This window comes from Carya illinoinensis, chromosome 7 (genome assembly GCF_018687715.1).
Source record: "Carya illinoinensis cultivar Pawnee chromosome 7, C.illinoinensisPawnee_v1, whole genome shotgun sequence".
NCBI classification, from domain to species: domain Eukaryota; kingdom Viridiplantae; phylum Streptophyta; class Magnoliopsida; order Fagales; family Juglandaceae; genus Carya; species Carya illinoinensis.
This window is the reverse complement of record NC_056758.1, coordinates 9,265,412-9,289,933: the sequence shown is the minus strand read 5'-3', so window position 1 is coordinate 9,289,933 and position 24,522 is coordinate 9,265,412. Positions and strand designations below refer to the sequence as shown.

General features: G+C 37.5%; 1 protein-coding gene and 1 long non-coding RNA gene across 2 annotated transcripts; one reads left to right on the top strand and one right to left on the bottom strand.

The window, feature by feature from the left end:
* Positions 1-1,013: 1,013 nt before the first annotated feature.
* On the bottom strand, positions 1,014-2,893 carry LOC122317199 (protein WUSCHEL). The gene is made up of 3 exons (XM_043134160.1): positions 2,306-2,893; positions 2,074-2,168; positions 1,014-1,538 (listed from the first exon to the last, which is right to left on the bottom strand). Exons 1-3 carry the CDS (start codon positions 2,688-2,690, stop codon positions 1,176-1,178), a joined length of 843 nt encoding a protein of 280 aa, XP_042990094.1. The 5' UTR covers positions 2,691-2,893; the 3' UTR covers positions 1,014-1,175.
* A 19,426-nt stretch (positions 2,894-22,319) lies between these two features.
* Positions 22,320-24,379, top strand: LOC122317498. Its single transcript, XR_006244488.1, has 3 exons — positions 22,320-22,610; positions 23,327-23,401; positions 24,141-24,379. It is a non-coding gene; the product is annotated as an uncharacterized LOC122317498 (long non-coding RNA).
* The last annotated feature ends 143 nt before the right edge of the window (positions 24,380-24,522 follow it).

Here is a 24,522-nt window from a genome sequence, read left to right as displayed (position 1 = left end):
AGCTCCGGGAGCTAAAAGACACGAAAGAATGAACAGAAACGTGAGTTAATTAATTCAAGATACTGAATCATGTTCACGCGCATATGTCATCACAAACAGTCGATCGATATCTTTACTGTCCGATGTACTCATGTCTCTAGTACTCCCATTACTCCACATGATGCAGCACTCGATCAGCAAGGAAAAAACAAAACATCAAACATATTGCTAACAATTATGACGAAAGAAAAATGGGTAGTTTTCAGAGTACGCAGTATATCTTCAAATGCACAGTTCGTAGTGACGTATTATGCAATGGCTCTAAAATATACAAAGTGATCGTGCATACGTACTTCTTTCGGCCAAAATGCAACTCGATCGGACACCAAACTGTGGATAAATCGAATAACTTTGCGGTTTATACGAAAGTTGAAGTTCAAAATTCAAACAACAAAGCATTAAACCAATGACCGTTGCACACATGATTCTGGTCTGAACTTTCTTTCATCATATACGTTGTACTTACAGTACTTACGGGCCTAACAGTTCCTTCTCATAATTGAGGTTTTCTTTGTGCCACTACACAGTATACTGCACACACCGCCATATATATATATATGATACCTGGAAAACTGGTGCATGTACACATGATATCATTGGCGAAATATTTTAACGGTACTGCCCGTTTGCGCCATTAATATTTATATGATACCCGGAAAACTTTTGCAGTACTGTGGCTTAGGGGCCACTACGTACGTGCCCTAACCTCGAGTCCGTTTGCGAAATCTTGCAAATATAATTTTGTTACTTTTTTCTACTTAACTTCAAGTCCCTTAATTAATTAGCAAAGACGTTGCAGTACTATCTGATAATTCTGATATTGATCATGTTCGCAGATGAAGCTGGCCGGATTTAACTTCTACCTACATAGCTAGCTCCATGTAGTTCTCAAAATGTATGAAGTAGATAATTATATATATATATATATATATATATATATATATATATATCTCCCAATCTGTTTTAGATCAAGATTTTCATGGAATCTTCTTTAAGTTGGGGCAAAAAACCTAAATAATACTCAATCTAGGCCATGTTGATCGATAAACTACCCTTATTATTAATTAGCATATAGAATATATTGATAACCCAAATACCAGCTGCTTATAAAGCTGGGCTTGATGTTAGGGTGAAGATCATGATGATCTACGAGAGTAGGAGTTGAGGCTGAGCTCGAGGGAAGTGCAAGAACCGCTCTTGCCGCTGTCGCCGCCAGACCGATAGAAGGTGGTACTGTAGAACCCGTTGGATGAAGTAGTAGTACTACTAACGTTGTAGAAGCCATTGATGTCATCACCATGCATGGGGAACAGTGGGAGGGTTTCTATCTCTGACGCAGCTTCTTCTTCTTCCTCTTCTCCTGCTGAATTTTCTTCCATTGATCTTCTCGGATCAAAGAGAGTGTAGGATGAAAAGTAGGGATCAACTCCTACCCATCCAAAGTTTTGGCTGATCGATCCACCAACACCACCGCTAGCTCGAGTTGATATAGAGCAGTCCTATTTGAGAGAGAGAGAGAGAGAGAGAGAGAGAGAGACTTAGGAAGACAAGCAACTTTCAAATGAAGACTTCGAATTACTAACTTCTTCCTTACCGTCGACGTTCATATTTTTGTTTCCATTACCTTGCTAGCTAGTTTCGTGGTTACGTTCTTGATCCCTGATCTCTATAGTTTGTTTTAGATGTATTTTTATTCTTGAAATTTCCTGTTGATGTTTGGCTATTTTAGGAGGAACTTTTACCTCAGGTTTTCTTCCTTTTTATTACATTTTGGAGAGGTTGAACAGCCGAATTGTCTACTTTGTATCTCATTGCAGTTGTTATACCAGCTACAAAACAAAAATGCTATATATAATCGTCTATATATATAATAGATTCAACTTGTACTATGATAACATGGGTTCAAGTTTCATATTGGTTTCAATAGATGGTTTAGACAAGAAAGAACATTAATTATTGTGTAAACCAATTTCAAAATTACTCTTTTCTACATATAAAGCGCCAAAGTTTCAAACATTAGTCACCATCACTTACCATAAAGCTCTTCTCCATGTTCACAGATCCAAATCCATAGTTCCCCATCTGCCCCACAGAAATCGTCCCAGATGAAGAAGATGAAGCAGGAAACCCTGCAAACCACAGACACCCAAAATACAAAACATCACAAACATCACGAAATCAACAAGAAATTCCTAATTGTCAACGTGACTCACAAAGGATATTTTGAGAGAGACTAAAAAGATAAAAGGGAGATCATATGGTTCACCAGGGGTTATGCTAGCCATGGTGGAGTACTCGGTGTGGATGGATTCCTCACGTTTCCAACCTCCATTACCAACCCCTCTTTGCAGGGGAACATCATTATTGAACCTTTTTTTCTGCCTTTCACGAGCTTTGTGGTTCTGAAACCAATAAAAGACATTCTTGCCTTCAATCTTTCCGTACTGTCTCAGCCTAGCGGAAATCCTCTGAATCTGATCAGCACTTGGGGACCTGACTCCATTGTTGTAGTAAAGGTCCTTCAGAATTCTTATCTGGTCATTTGTAGGAGTCCAGCGTGTACTGCTTGGCCTGCATAGAAATCCCCCTTTCCCACTGCCGCCATCCTCGTTTTGTGATCGTTGTTGGTTTTGTTGTTGTTGAAGTTCCATGACAGATTGAAAAGAAGAACCAAACAAAGGGAGGCAAACAAAAATACACGCAGAGAGAGAGAGAGAGAGAGAGAGAGAAGGACTGAGAGTAAGAGTGCGTGAAATGGTGGAGAACGGTGTGGGTTATAATAGCTGGGAGGGCTAGCTAGGAGGGCACATGGGGGGATGGAGATAGGAAATCAGAGCAATATCTGGGAGAGAAGGACTGAAGTTGACAGAGAAGGATTCATAAAAAAGGGTAGGAACAAAAGAGGGCTTAGAAAGGAGGGTATCAGTGGAATTGCTTGAATGAAAAGGCATACATACATACATACATACATATATATATATATATACACATGGCCACGGATGAAATTATTAAGCATTCTGTCTGGGTGTGGAGAGAGGGAGAGAGAGAGAGAGAGATGTGAAATCTATAATATTAAGCATGAAATGATGTACTTGTGAATATAAAGAAAGAAAGAAGAGATCAGGCCTTCTGAAGGAATGAATGAATTGAGTACTGGCAATATTATTGTAAATGAACTGGAGTGTCATTAAGATTCATGATTGTTCAACTTTTACCGAAGATATCATGGCCCTCCTCTTTTTGACCAGGCTACAAGATACTTTTATACTTACCTGTGGATGACATGCATGGGCAAACATGTAAAAGGACTTGGATGATCAAGTCCCACACGCAGGTCCCAGAAGCTATATATGCATGCATGGCTATGAGGCATTGCCTGTAGGGTTGCTGATTTTTGGTCCTATGTTACTCCTCCCTTATTAATTAAGCTCGATCGTAGCCATGCATATCACTAGGAGTTTCCGGGAATTTCCTGGTCGTACGTCCTTCTGAGCTAATTGGGAGATTTCTTGGTAGTACGTGCAATATTGGAAGAGTGGATATATATTCCTGCAGTAATTTATAACTTTTAATCTCACCCCCTGGCCCCGATTTTGTTGGGATCTAACTCCGGCCCTCTCATATTAATTCTCCCTCCAAAAGCTTTTCATGCCTGATCGATCTTTAATCGAATTTCAATTATCTCTAGGGTACACAAGCGCCAGTACTGCATTGAATTTAGAGATTATATATTGATCCTCATGAATTCTGATGAAGCAGCACACGGCCAATCGGATGGGCAAGTGAGCCAGCTCCCAAGTACTCACCATAGATCCAAAGGTTTTATAGTATACATGTGCTACTGGTCTCGACCACCACCATCATCATACACCCATTGGTCATGTATGTGGCCAAAACATCTACATTTTGATCAGTAGTGATACAATTACTTGCAATTCTTTGGATACTGATGTCGAACAGAATATAAATTATTATGCAAGCTAGTTTCAATAGATAATTCATATGGAGGGAAGACAAGATAATCTCCCCAAAATAGAGAAAACGACTCTGATGTTCAATTCAAAATTATCAAAATCCAAGAATATCGAAATCAACCCACAAGCTGGACTGTAATAGATGAAAATCAACAATATCATAATTTTACAAAAAATAGCAAAATCTCAATAATCACACCAAAATAAAATACGTAATTAAAGAAGTAATATGCCAAAACTCTGGCCTAAATCGGGTTTAGAGTCACTTTCTAAATGATAAATGAAATATTACCATAAAAGGTAAAAAATAAATAAAAATAGGTATTTAGAGGGGAAACAGTGGATTTCGGCCTCGAAAAAAAATGCACATGACCGAGCCTAGTTGGGTACCACAACATGCGCGCTGAAAAGAATTTTTCAAATTGGGGTCATATATACGATTTTGATACCCGTAGTCAAAGTTATAGCCAAAATACCAAAAAGTGTTCAAAACTGCCACAATCAGAAAAAGATCATGATTTTTCGTCATCTTTACACTGAAATGCCACCTCAAGGTATTTCAATGCCATCAACATGCAATTTGACAACTTAGGATGCTCCTACATTGGATACCATCCAATGTTTGTCTCAAATTAATTATCGTCTAGCCATATCCACTTTTGTAGCTCAAAACTATACTTGATAATATCAAATCTTTCTTGTTATAAATCTGGACCGAACCCTTTCTGGATCTGCTTCCAAACTTTTTTCAACGACTGACTTTGAAGAGGGGGGACTCCGCCCACAATGCTGTGAGATTCACTTCATGCTCCATCTCTTTCCCACTCTAACCCCTAGGGCCAGTCAAGAATTCTAAAAGATCCAAATCCCTAGACTTATATAGTTGAAGAAAAGCTTAATTAGCTATGGTAAACTTGCAAATCAGAATTGCAAAAGGCAACGGGTCATTTATTGCAAAAAACCAGAATTCTAAGTACACTAGCTAGGGTTCATATCATAAATATAGAAAAACATAGTTAAACTCATGATTTGGAATGTGAATATAAATATTGCAAATCAGAACTAAACTCATGATTCTTTTTTAAAAAAAGGAATAACTCATAATTTGCAATATAAATATAGCAAATTATAAAAAATAAAAAATAAAATCTTAAAATATGAATAAACAAAATAACTCGACCGATAGGTTGTGTGAGATATGCTATGCTAAACTAGAGGTTAGCTCAATTCTTTTATTAAACGAACCATTCATAAACACAAAATTATGATTAATTACTAAACCATACAATTTCATGTACGTATACAATTCAACTCAGCTCATATAAACTCAAATAATTTCATATGTATTATTCTTATAGAATTTTTTTTTTTTTTATATTTATAGTGAGAATCTTTTAAGCATGTCAAGAGATCAAACGAAATCATGTTCTTATATATATATATATATATATATATATATATATATATATATATATATATATATATATTGCCAAAGAGAAATGATATCTGCAGTCGTGGTTGTGCAAGCGGCGTGCAGTCGCTTTGAAAAAAATGAATTAATATGGGACCCACATGAAAAAAAAATTAACTTTTTAATCGTGGACCACACTCCTTTTCAAAGTGATTGCACGGCGTTGACTGTATGTAGCATTACTCATTGCCAAAAGGAGTGCGGTACCTCTGGCAGTATACTTTATTAAGAACTTCATTTGTGGTGAAGGAAAATTGTGATTACAAACACAACCAACTTATTAAAACCAATCAAACAAATTCCAACCATACTAACAAACCTACCCAACAAAACCAAGCCTAAACAAAATTACCAACGTCTAACATAAAAAGTTCCCATCCTATCCAATCTATACAGCCCCCTCACATCCTAAGATAACTGGGCAACATCAAAAATGAAACACTCCTCTCCCATAGCAGCACCTCTAGCTAACTCACCTACTACCTTATTTCCTTCTCTATATAAATGACTAATAGAAAAATTAAAACCCTCCAAAAGAGTTAACAATTGATCCCAAAAATCCCAGAGATGCCAAACTGTACAATATTTACCCACCAACCAAGAAACCACAATCAAAGAATCATATTCAATATCAATGCAAAAATGCCCCAATTGATGACAGAATTTTATTCCTTTCACAACTGCATGTAACTCAGCTTCATTATTAGTAATTGGCCAAGGATTTTGAAATGCAAAAATCAATTTCCCCTCATGGTCTCGCAAAATCCCCCCACCTCCACCCACACCTGGATTTCCAAAGCAACTTCCATCTAAATTCAATTTCAACCAGCCCAATGGAGGTCTTAGCCATTTCACAGCCTGCAAAATTGAACAATTGTCTTCGCATTTATTGAAATATCTAGATTCTGTAATACCCGCAGGTCACCATATTTTTTTTTTCCTCAAAACTAGCTGCAATGGTCGTCACCCAATGTTTTATTGAAGCCCACACTTCCATCAAATTTTCTGATTTTCCTTCCATCCTTACTATACAACGACGTCTCCACAATCTCCAAACCACTATACTCAGAATTAAGCCCAACAACAAACCACTCTGTAATCGCCGCCTCACTTTATTCAAACATAGTTGAACATGCTCCCTCCAAGTAAAAAAATGGCATTTTAAGCTCATCTGAGCATTTCCTCCATATTGTTTGAGCAAACTCCCCTTTACCCAAGATTTGCTCCGAATCCTCTTCCTTGCCATCTGCACAACAATTGCAGCGCGAAACAATTAGTATCCCCAATTTCCGTACCTAATCATCCACACTAAGGCAATTGAAAGTCGCTTTCCACATGAAAATGGATATATATATATATATATATATATATATATATATTGGTATCCACTTGTTCCAATATATCCACTTTGCCCAAGGGAATTCAAGCATTTTAATTCAGATACACTCTCATGCCAGTTTTGTTGAGAAACACCCTTTTTTTTAGGTTTCCAGACTAAGATATCATTTGCCTCTCTCAAAGACCCCACTTTTTCTATCACCTCATAGGCTCTTTCATTACCCAACAACAATTGAAGCCTATCCTCATCCGAATTATTATTCACAACAAAATCCCAAATTATGACTGACCTCTCCTCCTCCTTAACAATCAATTCATCACAAAGAGGACTTGAACCCATGAAATTATCATAGCATAGAGACACCCGACCCTCTCTCATTTTCCAGAAGGAATTACTCAACAAGTCGGACAAACTAGCTATAATCTTTTTCCAGAATGGCGTACCAACACCATCACTTCTACACAAAGAAATATGATTATTCTTGGCATATTTGGCCTTGAAAAATTTTGCCACAACAAATCTTGAGTCAACATCTGCCATATAAATTCCAAAAATAAAGACTGTTGCACCTCACTTAGCTTTCGCACCCCAATCCCCCCTTCCTCCACTGGCAAGCATTAGTTCTTCCAAGATTGCCACTTTCTTTTATTTTTTCCTTGGTGTTCACCCCCGAAACAATGTTGAAAATAAACCATTTAGCTTCCGAATCACCATTTTAGGAACCTGCAAAACTAATAGAAGGTGAATAGGCATACTAGAATGCACATGCCTTAGTAAAATAAGCCCTCCCCCTGTGTGACAGTAATTGACATTTCCAGGCCAAAATTTTCTTCCTTACACGCTCCTGCAGTGTATCAAAGTGACTAATTTCCAAACGACCATCTACTATAGAAGCTCCCAATAGTGTGTATATATATATACTATACATGTTGCTTAAGTCTTAATGGATATAATCATTGATATATGTGTATATATATAAATATATAGATTATATAAGGAAAATAACAAGAACTCAAAGCTTATTTGTCAACACTTATAATTAATGAAGTTATAATATTCAATTTAGTTCATAAAAAGAAAGTAACTCGTAAACAAACCTGAACTCACACGAATAATAAATGAGTGATTCAATAACGTAAAACGTATTCATGTTAAATAAAAATTAAACAAATAAAATTGAATAATCTATATTATATATAGGTGATAATATGTAGTACGACATATAAACCTCACATGGCGAACACAATACAAAATTAATAAGTTTAGATTTAATATAAATATGTTTAAGTCAGAATGAGCTAATCTATATCAAGATACGATTGATAAATGAATTAATAATAAATCAACTTGATTAATCCAAAATTGAAATCAACCAAAATGAAATAAACAATATCGACTATTAGTCGATCGAAACAGACTCCAGTACTATATCTTTAAATGAAATAAACAATAAAAGAATTAAAAATGACTGTCATGAAGTGTCAAAACGTCGGAGCACGCGTCCCAAGCATTAAATTGGGGGATGGAGTCATACAGAGAGATCTGAATGATGAAAAGCTCCATCATTCTTTGCCCTTTTCCCACTGCGGCTTTAATTTGTATATTCCCAAACAACCATCCTCCTCGCAATTGTGAGCACCTCGATCATCGAGGTCCGATCCTTTTAATTAGCCTATGATTATATCATATCATGCACTATTGCATGCAGCTAGCTGCATGCATGCATGGCCTAATGCGCCCTTAATCCTTCCCTTTACAAAAAGTATAACCTATTCTCTTCCATCTTTCTTTTCTCTGCATCGATCGTTTCCTTCATTCTCGGCTAGAGTACCGGACCCTCTGTATTTCATTGAGACAAACCAACGGCTAGCAGCAGCAGCAGCAGCAGCTTTGAGAAACAGAACAGAGAAGATCTTAGCAGAGCCTGCCACAAGTACTAGTACTGTATTATTATTTTTACGTGTGTTTCGGAAACAAAAAGTTCCAAATTATTTAATCAGTACTGGTAAAATTTTTTAATAATTACCCTATACTCTAGATTCTACTGCATGCCCAGATGTGCTTTTTAGTCACAAACATAATATATATATATATATATATATATTAGCTGGCTTATGTGTGTGTGTGTATATATATATATTCTTGAATGCCATATATAAGAAATTTTAGATAGAATATTTGTATAAATATTCCCAAGCTACAATAAAAAAAGAATATAGATCAATTGGCCAGTTAGAATATCGAATTGGATCAAACGTGAAATTAGTTGGAACCTATTACTTTAGTGTTAGTCGGTAAATTAAAGAAAGTAAAAAGCATATCTAATTTTATTGATAATTCTCTGATCCACGGCCTTGAGTCATCATCTTTACAAAACGACCTATTTATACAATTATTACAAGCAGTAATCAGTATATTCAAAATAAGGAAAGGAAGGCATGTGTACTAGAATATCCCGAGATCATGAGGTGAAGCGTTCATGAAGTCTTGGGAAATTTGGTGCCATTGGAGAGCTAGTGATATGTTGCTTTGGAAATTTGGTTTGTAGGCTTTATATAGTTGCAGGAGCAGCCAGGGCTATTCTCAAGTTTATTTTCAATACCCACCCACAAACGTTTGAGCCGATCGATAAGATTCAATTTGACTTTTAATTGAGCAAAAGCAAATCGAGATAGATCAGCTAGCCATGCATAGAAGAAGGAGCATGTTGAGTTTGAAGGAGTCCATGTGCCATACGTTCTCTTACAAAAATGATAATCAATTTCAATGTGTTTGTTGCAAACATGAGAGACTGGATAACAAGTCAAATGGAGAGCACTAAGATTGTCACAAAATTAATAGAGTAGGGTTTTTGGGAATGGCACATCAAAATCACGTTAAAGGGAGGCAAGCCAAGTGAATTCAATGATAGTGTGGGCCATGAAGCACTATTCTTTCAGTGCTAGATCGTGATACAATATGTTGTTTGCACACCAGAAATGCAATGGTTGCCAAGAAAAGTGCAAAAATCTATGGTGGATGGTCGAGTATTGAGGCAACCTACCCAATCATAATCAAAGAAAGCAGACAGTTCCAATGATGAGTTGGAATGAAATTTAATGCTAACGTTGGTCATCCTTTGAATATAGTGGAGAATCCGCTTGAACATCTTATGCCTTTGTTGGATCATGCATGAATTGCGAGATAAAGTTGACATTAAAAACTAAGTTTGGTCCGGTAAAAGTGAGGTACTCGATAGCGCCGATCGTACTCTGGCAATGTGAGGGATTAGAGTATGAAGTAGTTCTAGTAGAATCCTTGGTGTTTTGGGTCACAGGAGTGGGCATAGATTGACAATTCTTCATCTGAGCATGATCAAGAATGTCTAAGGCATATTTTGTTTAAGAAAGCAATAAACCATTAGTAGTATGAATCGCTTCAATGCCAAGAAAATAATGTAAAGGGCCTAAGTCTTTATACCAAACTCATGATTAAAAGCAATGAGGGATCAATCTCCATATTGTCGCGATGTGGGCATTTTCCCCTATACTTATCCATCTTTTTAGTATATCCTTCACTCTTCTAAGCATAACCCATGCCACCCCAGTCTAATTAAGGATCTCATTCTATAATTGCTGGGCCACTTCACAATGTAACAAAAAATGATCCATTGCTTCCCCGTCTTTCTTGCACATACAACACCAATTTAATATAATAATACCACGTTTCCTCAAGTTATTCATGATGAGAATCTTCCCTAGAGATGCAATCCATATAAAGAAAACAATATTAGGAGGTACCTTGGAATTCCAAATAGCCTTCCAAGGAAAATAAGAATTATTAGACAATTTCAAAAGAGCCTTCTAGAAGGAGCGTACCGAGAACTTTTTTATTTCCTCCCAGATTCCAAATCATCTTATCCTCCCCCTCAATGTCAATCGACATGGCATACAACGAATCAAAGAACACAACAAACATATCCAATTCCCAATCTTGAGCCGCTCTCGAAAAACTAATGTTCCAATGGACAGCACCATCAGAAAATACCAATAGACTAGCCACAACAGCCTCCTTATAATCACTATAAATTTGGTAGATCGAGCGTGGGAAACACTTGCTTTATAGCCCTTTCACCGCACCAAACATTATGCCAAAAATAAACACCATGATCTCTTTCAATTGCAAAACTAAAAAGCTTGGAGAATCTTCTCCATCCACCTCAAATATTTTTCTAGCTTGGAGGTAAACTTGTGTTGCTATTGTTGTGAGCTTAAGCCTTGTGGTCGTGTGTCATGCTTCGGGTATGGGGTATTTTTGAATAAAAAGCAACTTGAGTAGTGGTCTCAATAGAGTGAAGAGCAAGCCGTGTTTCATAGCCTTCAAGGGGAGGCATAAGTTCAGTATATGAAAGCATGGGGGGTTTTAGAATGTCAGTAGTAAAGGATTCATATTTGGCGCCAAGGCTATTAAGGAGAAAAAAAACTTTATTTTTGTCATGAACAGGGGCACCGATAGCTGCTTATTAAGGCACCATGCACTACTGCAACTGCACAACGTAGAGCCTTGGACAAGCACACCTCAAGCACGCAATTTCAGAAGAATAGTCTAGAAGAATGATATGTGATTCTCCATAATATAGGCCATAATATAATGTACTATCTAGGAGGACAGCTATCATTGTATGAGAGGTGTGAGAATTGTATAAAGTGAGTGCTATAGCAGTGGTGTAAATGCAAGGAAGATGAAATCGAAAATACTTTGATTCTATGTTGAGCCAAACCTTTCTTAGAACTTTTCTCAAGCATCATAGCTTCTTCTCTAAGTTCTATTCTTTAATATGGTATCAGAGAGCCTGACACTCACGTCACCTTACATCTCCATGGCTTCCCTTGAAAAAAATCCCACCCCTACTGTTACCCCCTCCATTATCACCTCTTCTCCACACTTCATCAACATCAAACTTACCATTGATAACTGCCTACTTTGAAAAGCACAAATAAAATGTGACCAATTAACCAACCAACAAAACTACTTGTTACAAATAATATTTTGTTGTTGCATCAAAACATATAAATGTTTTGACTAATCTGACTAACATTGAACTTGGTAAAATGAAATGGTTGAATAATTGAAAATACTTCGTATAGTGCCCAATAAGTTATTGGGTGTTCTTTTAATGGTTTTAGTACCTATGGGATCATTAACCATACACTTTTTGGAGAATGTTAATAAATTCCAAAATCCATTTCGTCCCCTTCTTGAAAGGTCATCAACTATTATGCTATGTAGATGGCACCATCCCTCCTCCCACAACTTTTCTTGATGGAAATCTGAATCCAGCTTATACCTAATGGGTTCTACAAGATCAGTTGATCATTTCAACTATTAATTCTTCTTTTTCTAATTCAGTTCTTGCTCAAGTCTTAGACTGGAGCACTTCGCATGAAGTATGGACCACCCTTCAAAATCTCTTCTCAGCCAAGTCTAGTGCCCATGTTATCCAGATTCAATATCAACTAGCCAACCCTCTCTCACCCCACCAAATCTATAGCTTTCTTCTTAATCATGAATCATGTCTGGATCACTAGACTCAAGCCTTACTTTTGGTCTCTCATATCTCTACTAACATTGTTTCTTCTAGGATACCTTTAGGTGCAAGCTCTTCAAATCGGGGATGCTACTTGCCACATAGAGGTGGTCATCGTGGTCATGGAAATGGACGTAACACCTACTTGGGAGGATGTGGTGGCAGTTCATCTCCCAATTTCTTTCAAAATAGATCTGAAACGCGTCCACAATGTCAAGTGTGCCACAAGTATGGTCACACTGCACTTTCTTGGTATCATCAGTTCAATCAAGCATATCAGGCCTCAATTCCTCTATCTCTTGCTGTGAATTTCACATCCCTTCGGCCTCACATTTAGGCGTCTTCAAACTGGTTTCTAGATTCTACTGCGACGCATCATTTCACATCTTATCTCTCCTCCCTCAACTTGGACTTTGTGGTCGTATCAGGGCTCTGACCAAGTGAGCATCGGCGACGGCTCCTCCATCTCCATCCAACATGTTGGCTCTGCCCAAATGAACTCTCCCACCGGCAAATTTCTCTTACACAACCTTCTCCATGTCCCTTTAATTTCTAAAAATCTGTTGTCCGTTCGACAGTTTTGTCTTGATAATCATGTATTCTTTGAATTTCACCCTCAGTTTTTTCTTGTGAAGGATTTTGCTTCTCAAGTGGTTCTACTTCAGGAACTTGTTAAGGACAGTCTCTACTTTTTGCCATCATCTTCCACTACTGCAACTGTGACGCCCCCAAATCCCCACGCCCGAACACGGGGAAATCGAGACGTCCGGATGGTGACAACCCGGGTCACCATCCCATCGACGGGTGCCAAGTGTGTACAAAGGCAACAAATGTGCACAAGAAACACGCAGCGGATAACGAAAGTCATAACTAAGTACCAGAATTTTTCTTAACATAATATAAGCTGTTTAAAATATACTTAAATAAAATATTACAAAACACAAATACAGTTTTAAAACCATAAAGAAAAGCATAACATCAGCAACCCGGCGGAGCCGCATCCTCGGGCTCAGCCTCCTTCTTCTCATCCTCCAAACCTGCACCAAAAGCTACGGAACCAAAATGGTTCCGCAGGTAAGTAAAACCCAAACACTACCAGATAAAAACACATAGAACTCAAACAATATGCATGAAACATGCCCAATGCACAAAGCCCATAAAACATAATTTTCCACGCACGCCAAAAATCTCATTTGGCCCAAAAACATATCCTTTCCGAAAAGCACACCAAAAGTCACATTTGGCCCAATATCTCGCCAAAAATCCATTTGGCCCAATACCACGCCAAAAGTCCCATTTGGCCTCTCAAACCATTATCCAATTTTAACCGCATGCACCATGACCTCTCCTAGGGGTCATCCGCACACCCTGGCTCTAGTGCCACACCGCAGAGTACCACCACGCGTGTGACACCTAACAAGCGATGCCCAGTTCCGCGCCCCGCGCGTGCGTAGCCAAGCATCCTCTAGCCCTCACCAGCGAAGGGTCACGGAGTCGGTGCGTAGGGCGATGCCCGGTTTCACGCCCGGCGCGTTCGTAGCCAAGCAACCCCTAGCCCCCGCTCCCGTCGTCTAGCGACAACTCAGGGGACATCACTCAGTTTATTCCGCTCCCGAGTGACCAGAGGAGCTCCACCGAGATAATAACCCATCCCGACTTGGCCTCGTGATACACACGCACCCGTAATACACTTACGCCAATACACAGGCTTTTCACACAAAATCACAAATACACGTGCATGCACCATGCAATGCCATAACAAATAATCCAACAACAATAACCAAATAAACAGGCAACTCCGACCTCCATCCATCCAACCCCCGAAACTCCTCGGACTCAGTCCGGAATCAACAATCAACAACAATAAATAAATAGAATGAGCGATATATATTTAAATCTGAAAATAGGGTTTGGAAAATACTTACAGCGCTATACGGTAATTTTAGAAAACACCCGGCGTTGCAAACGGCAGAAAAATAGCAACGTCACAGTGAAAATTCACTGTGGCCGTGGGTGGCGGCGAAATCGTCGAAAATGGCCGGAAAACGCAAATCGGAAACTAAGCTCGTAGGAGCTGTTCCGGTGGTCGTTGGAGGCCGGAAATGGGTGGGTTAAGACGGCAAGGAGTCGGTGATGAAGTGGTAAAGAGGTGGTGGCCGGAGGTGGAGCGACGGTGGCGGATCGAGCCAAAAACCGTGTGGAAAGAAATGGCTCTAGGTGGCTAACGGCTGGCCGGATGGGGGAGATATTTGGTGGGGTGGTGCGCCGGAGGGAGGGGGTTTGAACGAGACCGGCGGCGAGCCAAACGGTGGCCGGACGGCTGCGGTCTGGGCTGAAGAAGATTCCGGCGACAAGGGCAAAAACAGAGCAGGTGCAGCGACTTCCGGCGGCTCTCGAAAGCTAACGGCTGGTCCGATGGCTCTGAAAATTGGTGGGGATGATCTATGGTGGAAGGAGAAGAGAATGGTGGTGACGGTGCATCAAACGGTGGCCGGACGGCGGAGAACTGGCCGGTCAAAGTGGCGGCAACGGGAATGAGAAAAAGAGAGAAGACGCACGGGACGGAAGGAAAGGAAGAAGAAAGAGAAAAGAAAGAAAAAGAAAAGGAAAAAATAAAGAAGAAGAAAAAAAGAAAAGAGAAAAAAGGAAAAGGAAATAGAGAAAAAGAAAAAAGATGTGAAAAGAAATGAGGTCCAATCCTCACTCCGAAAAACACGCCGAAAAGAGATTAAAAACCACAAAACAACTAAAAGAAATAAAACACAACATCAAATAAATTAAAAACCAATTTAAAACACAATAATTTAAAATAAATAAACTAATATATTAATTAAATTAAAAACAACCCTTCAGTGAAAATACACGTAAAAGCGGGTCATCACAGCAACCTCACAATCTTCTTCATCACCACAAGCTTTCATTGGCAATCGCACCTTTACTCAACAATGGCACCACAGGATGGGCCATCCTTCCTCTCGCATCACCCCTCTCACGCTTCAACAACATCAGTTACCCACTACATCTGATCATGGGCTTAGTTTTTGTCTAGCATGTGCGTTAACTAAGGCCCATGCCTTGCCTTGCCCCCCTCCGCCACCCGATCCAATGGGCCATTTGATTTACTCTTTTTAGATGTATAGGATCCAGCCCCAGTTTTATCTAGTACTTCATGTTGGTTTTATCTTTCCATTATTGATGACTACAATAAGTATATATAGTTTTTTCCAATGCAATCGAAGTCAAATGTCTCCTTTCTTATAATTGCATTTCTAAGATATGTTAGCAATTCCTATTCCAAAAATGTCATTTCCATTTAATTGGATTGGGGAGGTGAATTTTGACCTCTTTGAGCCATTTTTAAATCTAGTGGTATAACCTTTCGTATCACTTGCCCCTATTCTCATCAACAAAATGGGAGTGTTGAGAGACCGCATAGACACATTGTTGAGACCGACCTCTCCTTACTTTCTCATGCATCCATCCATGCCCCAAAAATTTTAGGCTGAAGCCTTCCGAATCGCGAGTTTCCTCATAAATCATATACCCACTCCATTACTCAATCATAAATCCCCTTATGAAATATTGATGGGTCATCATCAAGATTACATGTTCCTTCATGTTTTTTGGTCTTCCTGTTGGCTCGACTAAAGGCCCTTTAATACTCATAAAATTGATCTAAGGTCCAAATTGTGTGTCTTCATGGGCTATAGCCCAAACCATAAGGGTTACCTCTGCCTCCACTTATCTTCGGGCCAGACTTATGTGACCTGAGATGTTCTGTTTAATGAATCAGTCTTTCCATTTGCAACTCAGTCTAGTACAATCAATTCAGCTCCTTTTCCTCTGGGTAATCCACTTCATTCAAAGCCCCCAGTCCTTCCTATTCTCCCCAACTTTGGCTCTGCTTCCACAATAATGGATCCTTCGGGCTCAACCCAGTCCACAAGCCCATATCCCTCTAAAAATTTCTCCTCAAGCCTTAGCCCACCACGACCCATTCCTCATTCCTCTCCTCTTCAAAACCCTAGTCCCTCTTCTCTAGTCGCCTCTTCCACTCTAGCTCATGAATCAATGCCTTCTTCCATGTCAAGTAATCTCCCACCTCCTCTTCCGACTACTCAATAGCAATCCAACCACCCTATGATCACTTGTTCTCGTGCTCAGATTCACTGTCCTAGATAATGCCCAGACAGCACAATCTTATGGCCAACTCCGAAACCCTCTTCATCCCTCACTACCACTATCTTGCCAAATATTGCTTCTCTTCCTCCCACTCTAGAAGAGCCATCTTCCTTCTCAGAGGCTTCCAAATTTTCAGAATGGCATTTTGCCATGAATCTCGAATTTCAGGCCTTGCTTCAAAACCAAACATGGGATCTGGTCCTTTTCTCCCCCAATCTCAATGTGTTGGATTTCAAATGGGTCTTGAAGACCAAAAGGCGTGCTGGTGGGACCATTGAACGCCGTAAAACATGGCTTATGGCCAAGGATTTCCATCAACAGCCTGGTATATACTATACGGAAACCTTAGCCCTGTGGTGAAACCTGTAACCATTCAACTTCTTCTTTCCCTTACAATTATGTCCCATTGGCCCTTTCATCAACTTGATGTGTAGAACACGTTCTTACTCGAGGGTCTTGAGGAAGCTGTGTTCATTCATCAACTGCCATGGTTTGTCAATCCCGACTGTCCAAACCATGTTTGTAAGTTAAAAAATATCATCTATGGATTGAAACAGGCCCCTCGGACTTGGTTTGCAAAATTAACTGACAGATTGCTTGCCCTGGGTTTTCAAAGTTCTCGTTTAGATTCATCCTTGTTTGTACTGCATACTTCTTCAAATTTCATTTATGTGTTAATATATATGGATGATATAATAGTTACGGGTTCTAGTTCTCAGCTTATCTCTCATTTTATATCTTCCTTAAGCATTCATTTTCCAGTAAAAGACTTAGGCAGTTTGCATTTTTTTTTTTAGGGATAGAAGTCACTCGGTCCTCTTATGGTTTGTATCTTTCTTAGTCAAAATATATTGTTGATCTTCTGTTTCTTTCTAAAATGCATAATTCAAAACCTGACTTAACACCTATGTCTACTTCGGTGAAACTCTCAGCCCTTGACGAATCCACTTTTGAGGATCCTTGATTATATCAAAGCATTGTAGGTGACTTCTTCAATACCAAGCCTTCACTCGACCCGACATCTCTTTTGCTGTTAATAAGGTCTAATATGCATTGCCCTAGAAATTTACACTGGCAAGCTGTTAAGAGAATTCTTAGGTATCTCCAAAATACTGAACACTTAGGTCTATTCTTTTCTTCTTTCTCTTCCTTTAAAATTTCAGCCTTTTCTGACACTGATTGGGCAAGATTCCCTAATGATCGCAAGTCTACTTGGGGGCTATTGTGTTTATTTTGGAACATGTTTTATTTCTTGGGGCTCCAAGAAACAAGCTACCATAGCTCGGTCATCCACAGAAGCTAAGTATACGTCAGTGGCCAACACGACCTGTGGGGTCCTTTGGTTGCAATCTTTACTTCAAGAACTTGGCATTTTTACTACTGACCCCTCCTACTTTGTGATGTGATAATTTAGGGGCAACTTATTTATCTATTAATCCAATGCTTCATGCTCACACAAAGCATGTTGAGCTCAACTATCACTTCGTTCATGAGCGTGTTGCTGCCAAGACACTCCAAGTTTCTTTCATATCTAGCAAAGATCAAATAGCTGTTATTCTAACCAAGCCTTTGTCTACTACTCGGTTTCTTCAATTACAATCAAGCCTCACAATTGCTGTTGTGCCGCTTGAATCGCAATAGAGTATTAAGGCACCATGCACTACTACAACTGCACAATGCAGAGCCTTGGACAAGCACACCTCAAGCATGCAATTTTAGAAGAATAGTCTCGAAGAATGATCTGTGATTCTCCAGAATATAGGCCATAACATAATGTACCATCTAGGAGGACAACTGTCATTGTATGAGACGTGTGAGAATTGTATAAAGTAAGTGTTCTAGCAATAGTGTAAATGCAAGGAAGATAAAATCGAAAATACTTTGATTCTGTGTTGAGCCAAACCTTTCTTAGAAATTTTCTCAAGCATCATAGCTTCGTTCTCTAAATTCTATTCTTCAATACTGCTAAACTATCACAGATAATCTTAAAATTTTGTAATTAATCATTGAGAGACATATCATCAGTCTTACGCATATAACATAGTTGTTGTTACAGTTGAAACTAACGCTCTTAATCAGGAGGCCTGTGCATAGACTTCCTTGAAATCTTGCCACACTTGTGGCAAGGTGTCCAAGCCAATGACCGGGCCCAAAGCTTCCTCAGTCAAGGTAACGATGATCCATCCTCTTATTAGTCTATCAAATTACCAGTACCACCTTGGTAAATTCTAAATTGACTTTTGGTTGTCCATCACTAGAACCTTCTGGACAAGGGAGAAATTACTGGGCAAATTAGTAGTAAGTACTGTCCCGGTGAGCAACTTGATCAGGTCTCGACTCTGATCAACCAAGCCGAGAATTTATTCACACCATAAAGGGAACTTGTCATGCTTTAGGTGTAATATGACAAAATTTTCCACATTAATCGATGGGAGGATATGAATGAATGAGAGAAAAATGAATGAAAAATAGAAGGTAAAAAAAGCTAGGATTAAATCGGCATGATTCAAGTAGGTTGTATTTTATTGATAATTCTCTCCCCATGAGCTTTACAAAAGGGCCTATTTATATAGGAGTTACAAGCATTAATCGGTATATTCAAAACAAGGGAAGGAAATATTCATTATCTTCTTGAATTCTACCTGCAAACTGTCTCATTCCCCCCTTTTCAGTCTCTTTATCAACTTTTTCAGATTGCATAATGTGTTTGATTTTGACATCATCGTCACGAGAGATTTGACTTTCCTTGTCATGCACTTACGTACGTGCGTGTAGTACTACTTTCCCTCTCTTAGACATAAAGATTAGAACGGCATCAAAAGAGATCGATCTAATTAATTACAATCTAAAACGTACGATAAACATGATCATATTAATATTGAATGTTAATGTAAAAATTTATATTATTGTCTATCATCTTCATAATTTAAAAGATATCGTCGAATTCGAATATTTGTATTGATTTTGTTCTTTTTCCAAATGGTCACTGTCTTCCATGATCTCTCTCTCTCTCTCTCTCTCTCTCTCTCTCTCTCTATATATATATATATATATATATGTATATGTGTGTGTGTGTCTCCGATCTCTTATCTAAATCCCTGAGCTGCTTAGCTCATAACTCCTTAGGGAGATCTAACCCTAGCGTGCACGGAGGCAGTGGTACACTATCTTTTCTTTGGGGTAATCATCCCCTTTTTCATCCTGTTTTTCTCACATATCACTTTAAGATACATCACATGCGCAGTATCATGATCATAGACTGACTGCTACAGATCTCATTTTCTTTTTGCTTGAGTTCTTTACTCAGATGTAGAGAGTCCTCAGTACAACCAATATATATATATATACACGGAGAAAACCCTAGCCACAAGTTCTGTTCTATTTTGATCTGTTGTCACTGTTTCTGCCCTTAATGTCTATTAAAGATCTTCTGTCCGTGGTTTTGGAAGACGACCCAAATGCATTTAATTTAGCAGTACTTATTCAGCAGAAGGAAAAAACAATAGCAGCACTTGATTCAGGATAACTGTTGAAGCAGCAAAAGTTACTTAGAATGACATAATATCTATATGCAGTAGGCTCTGAAGTCTAATGGCAGTGGTTACTTTCATGCAATTTAATATGCCATTTTGACAGTACGAGTAATTCTGTTCAAGGGTTTTACATATTGGACCCAGATTTTTTTTTTTTTTTTTTTAAACAATTTGGGAAATATTTGGACCACAGATCACCATGGAGTAGCACTCTTCCAACTTCAAAACTCTCTCTCTCTCTCTTTTGTCGTTTGTTCCAGACTGAGTGCATATTTGAAGGAACAAAAAGGTATTTGAGTTGGAACCTTGAACTTTGATCCCCGGTTAAATGTTCTTGTACTTGTTTATGGCAGCTCTGTAGGGACTTGGAAGGAAAAAGTTGGGCGTAGCAGCCCAGGTTCTTTTTTGTAGGCAGAATCGAATTCAGACTCCCTTCCTATATAGATTTGGGCTTTGGAGGAGTCACCACAAGCCACTGCATTCTCATTTTGCAAGGCTAAAATTAATGATAAAGATACATGAGTAATAATTTCTTGCATTTCTATTTTTAATGGAGAAAAAATTTGTAAAACAGAGCTTAATTATTAATTTCAGAGTTGTAGGAATAAGAATTCCTTCTATTTAAAATAGAATTTTAATTATCTCTATTGTTACTTAATTATTAATCTCTTTTATAAAAGTTTTGGAGAGGCTATCTTTTCTTTATTGTCTTTCTGCTTTTCAAATGGTTTCATGCGCCATATTTGGCTTTTCCTTGACTTGAAGTTACGTTTTTCCAGGAGTACTTATGGCAGAAGAGAGGCTAACCAAAAACACATTTTCTTGAACCAGAACCACAATTTTTCATGTCGGGTGGGTAATTATCTCCACTTACCATACACTAGACTTATTTTTATTTTTATTTTTTTATTCTTTTTAAACTAATTAAATTCTTCTACTTATAATTCATACATGATATCTTTGGTAAGAAAAAGATAAAAAATAAAAATATTATGTGTAGTGTGTGATATAAGCTAGATGATGAGTATAATTTTTCATACCTTAAATACAAGATAGCACACAAAGAAACAAGAGGTAAGGATATTTGAGTTATTTTATTCTCAAACCGGTATGTACATACTTCAAGCACATCATTCACATGATGATTACTTAAATAATAAAATTTGATATATAAGAATCAAATTTTAAAATTTATCTTTCAAATCAATATATATATATATATATATATATATATATATGTCATGTAAATATTTTATTTTGTGTGCTCTATACACCAACTTGATAATAGAATTTTTCAAGATATTTATAGCACAATATGTTAGCTAGTCTAGTTATCAAACATACAAAACAAGCTTTGATCACTTCCTAATTCGGGCTATTCCGAAATTACTTTTGATTAATAGAGTAACAATATGCGCACAACTTTTTTTTATTACTCTTTTTAACATTCAAATGGAAGTTGATTACTTAAGGTTTAATATTATTTGAATTCAAATAAAATAATAATAATATTTTCGATAAAATGACCTATTAATTTGCATTGAGGGGTTATAAAAAGTTGTATGAATATTCTCCTAAATATTAAATAGCCAGAAAATTTCTACTTATCATCCTCTTTATACACCAATATGTAATTTATCATTTTTATCATTTTATTTAAACGTGCATATTTAATGTGTAAATATGTGCATTTAAATAGAATTACAAAAATAACAAATCACATATTAGTATATAGTATAGGAGATAATGAGTAACATTTCTCATGAACTAAATAACTATGGATGCGAGCGAACAATGAATAATTCAGTAACAATCTCATCACATCAATAACTCAAACAAAATCAAAATCACCACATCCTCGATGGATTTATCAATCAATATATAAAGCACATCAACTCAAAACCGTACAATTTAGAAACGAATTACTCTTCAGAAGTACTACGCCTACAAAGAAGAAACGAAGAAGAAGAAGATGTGTACAGTCTCCCATTAATCCCATTAATGATGCAACCCATTAAGATCTAAAGCTATATACTACGAGGGGTACTGTTCATATGGGCCCGATTTTACCCAGTCCAGCTCGAAACTCAAACAACTAGATTTCCGATTACGAGTTCTGGCCCGGATTAAATCTGGACTGAAACCCGTATGCTGAAAATTGGGTAGATGCAGCCCGGATCCGGTATGAAATGCAGTTCGTTTTAAGACACCTGGTACCGGGTTTGTATAAAATAGAAAAATGAAACCCTACCCATTTATTGCTTAAGTCTCCCATCCCTCTAGGAACCCATTCCGCGTACCTCTCTCTCTCTCTCTCTCTCTCTCTCTCTCTCTCCAAAGAAACCCTAGCCTCCCTCCCTCACGGCCGATCAAAGAAAAGATAGCCTCCCTTTCCTCACTCAATGCTGATCGAAGAAACCCTAGCCTCCCTCCCTTAGTGCCGATTGAAGAAACCTCGTCATCCTGTGACCCGTCGTCGACTCGTTGCCATCCTCATGACCTCAAGGTTTGTTTTCTGTGATTTGGGTATGTTTTAGATTTGGGTTTGTTTTACTACGATAAGAAAAAGGTAAGAATCGAAGACTCTTTGAACCAGGACGGAAAAAAAAAAAAAAAAAAAAAAAAAAGGCAAACCCAAATAGAAATAGGTAGCAAGGAAATATTTCTTTGTAAAATTTGTGTAGAAAATGAAAAGGGGAAGAATTTTTGGTAGATTTGGGTTTCTTTTGTTATTTTGTTATACATGTATAAAGTATATGCTGTTATTTTGATTTATTTGGGTTTCTTATTTTTTATTTTTTTGTTAAACATAGGTATAAAGTATATCATCTTTAGAGATCTGTGATGATTTTGTAATAGAGGGGCAGAATGTTGTGTTCGTGTATATGATTTAAATCCTCCTTTGTCAAATGCATTTAGGAATGCTGCCTGTTTTGTGGCATCTAAGAGGGTGTAGGATATGGAATCCCTCGATCCAAAGGCTGAAATTTGTTGGCTTGATAGTGATTTCTAAGAAAACACAAACATTCGTTAAATAAGCCACGTTACAATCTTAAAAATGGAACTTTTCAATCCTGACAAGGGCAATGGATCCCTAGTAAGTTCCCTCCCCAATCAAAATGAGAATACAATTCCTACAACCAGTCGAGAAAAGTATCCTAGGACAAGGAATTATACTGAGCATGTATAGGACTGATTCCAGCTTTTCCCTTGCTTTGGAAGATCCGTAAGCACCAATAATGCAAACCGGAGTCAACTCATCACATAGAGCATCAAAACTTGACCCCGTAAGCAGAGGTATATGTTTTTGCACTGTAGTAGTTTGTGCTTTCTTGGCTCCTGCCTTCTTGTTCTTTTTCTCAAAACTATCAAGTAAATTACTAAGATCATGAACTGTAAATTTTAGATCTTTCATAGAGATCCCTGTTTTTAGAATATGCTTCTCCCCATTTGGTAGCCAACCAACTATAGTAGGAAGTGCATCAACTCCTAACCTTTTTCACAGCTGGATCTGTAATATCACGAACCTACACACAATAAAAAAAATTACATGGATTATCATTATTGGTATCATCTTTAAGTAGAAAAAGATTACATCATTAAATTCTTGTGTAATTTTCTGCTACATGATGTGTTTGGAAAACATATATTATCCAATATATGTTGTAGTTGCTCTGTCTCTAGAGATCCTTCTCTTACTCTTTCCTACTAGCATATACTTGATTAGGAAATACACTAATCCTCATCTACAGCATACTTGAAAAGGTAAAAATGGTAGCCTACAGGAGCTAGATTTGCTCCCTTTAAGATTCATTTCTAATAGAAAAAGATCTAATCCCACTAGTAATATTGTTCAACATGATCATAGAATCAGTTCGAGTATACTAATCAATAATATTTTTAATGTGATTTCCTTTGTGGTAGTAAATTATCTCTCTTTGCATTTTTACATTTTGTGGTTATAACTTTTTAAATCTTTCTGCTAATCATATCAAAAGTGATGGTTTGTTTCTGTTTTTCTTTTGATGAACTGCAGGTGGATAGCAAATCAAAATTTGACTATTTTCACAATGATGGCAAATCAAAGTCTTTTGGCGATAATGTAGTAAATTAGTTCATGTTTGTTGTTATGTATTGGAGTTTAATAAAACAATATATGTGTTTTGTATTGTTCTAAGCAAATTAGTTCAGACAATGTAATATGTAATGGATTTTTTTATTTTTTATTTTTTTTTATTTTTATTTTTATTTATTTTTTACATACTTTTAGTGATAAAGTTCATTAGTTGTTTATAGCCTTAGCTATTCTTAACATAAATCTAGTTTTTCATGTTGATATTTTTTTATCACTATGGACAATGATAAATATATAGAGTTTTATATAATAAAAATTTTTTACTTTTCAACATTATTTCTTG

Bases quoted from the DNA above. Each gene is read 5' to 3' on its own strand.
- LOC122317199 (XM_043134160.1), bottom strand. From the start codon at position 2,690: ATGGAACTTCAACAACAACAAAACCAACAACGATCACAAAACGAGGAT. The intron at 2,169-2,305 runs GTGAACCATATG...TGTGGTTTGCAG, and splicing joins CATGGCTAGCATAACCCCTG to GGTTTCCTGCTTCATCTTCT. The intron at 1,539-2,073 runs GTAAGTGATGGT...TCTCTCAAATAG, and splicing joins ACATGGAGAAGAGCTTTATG to GACTGCTCTATATCAACTCG.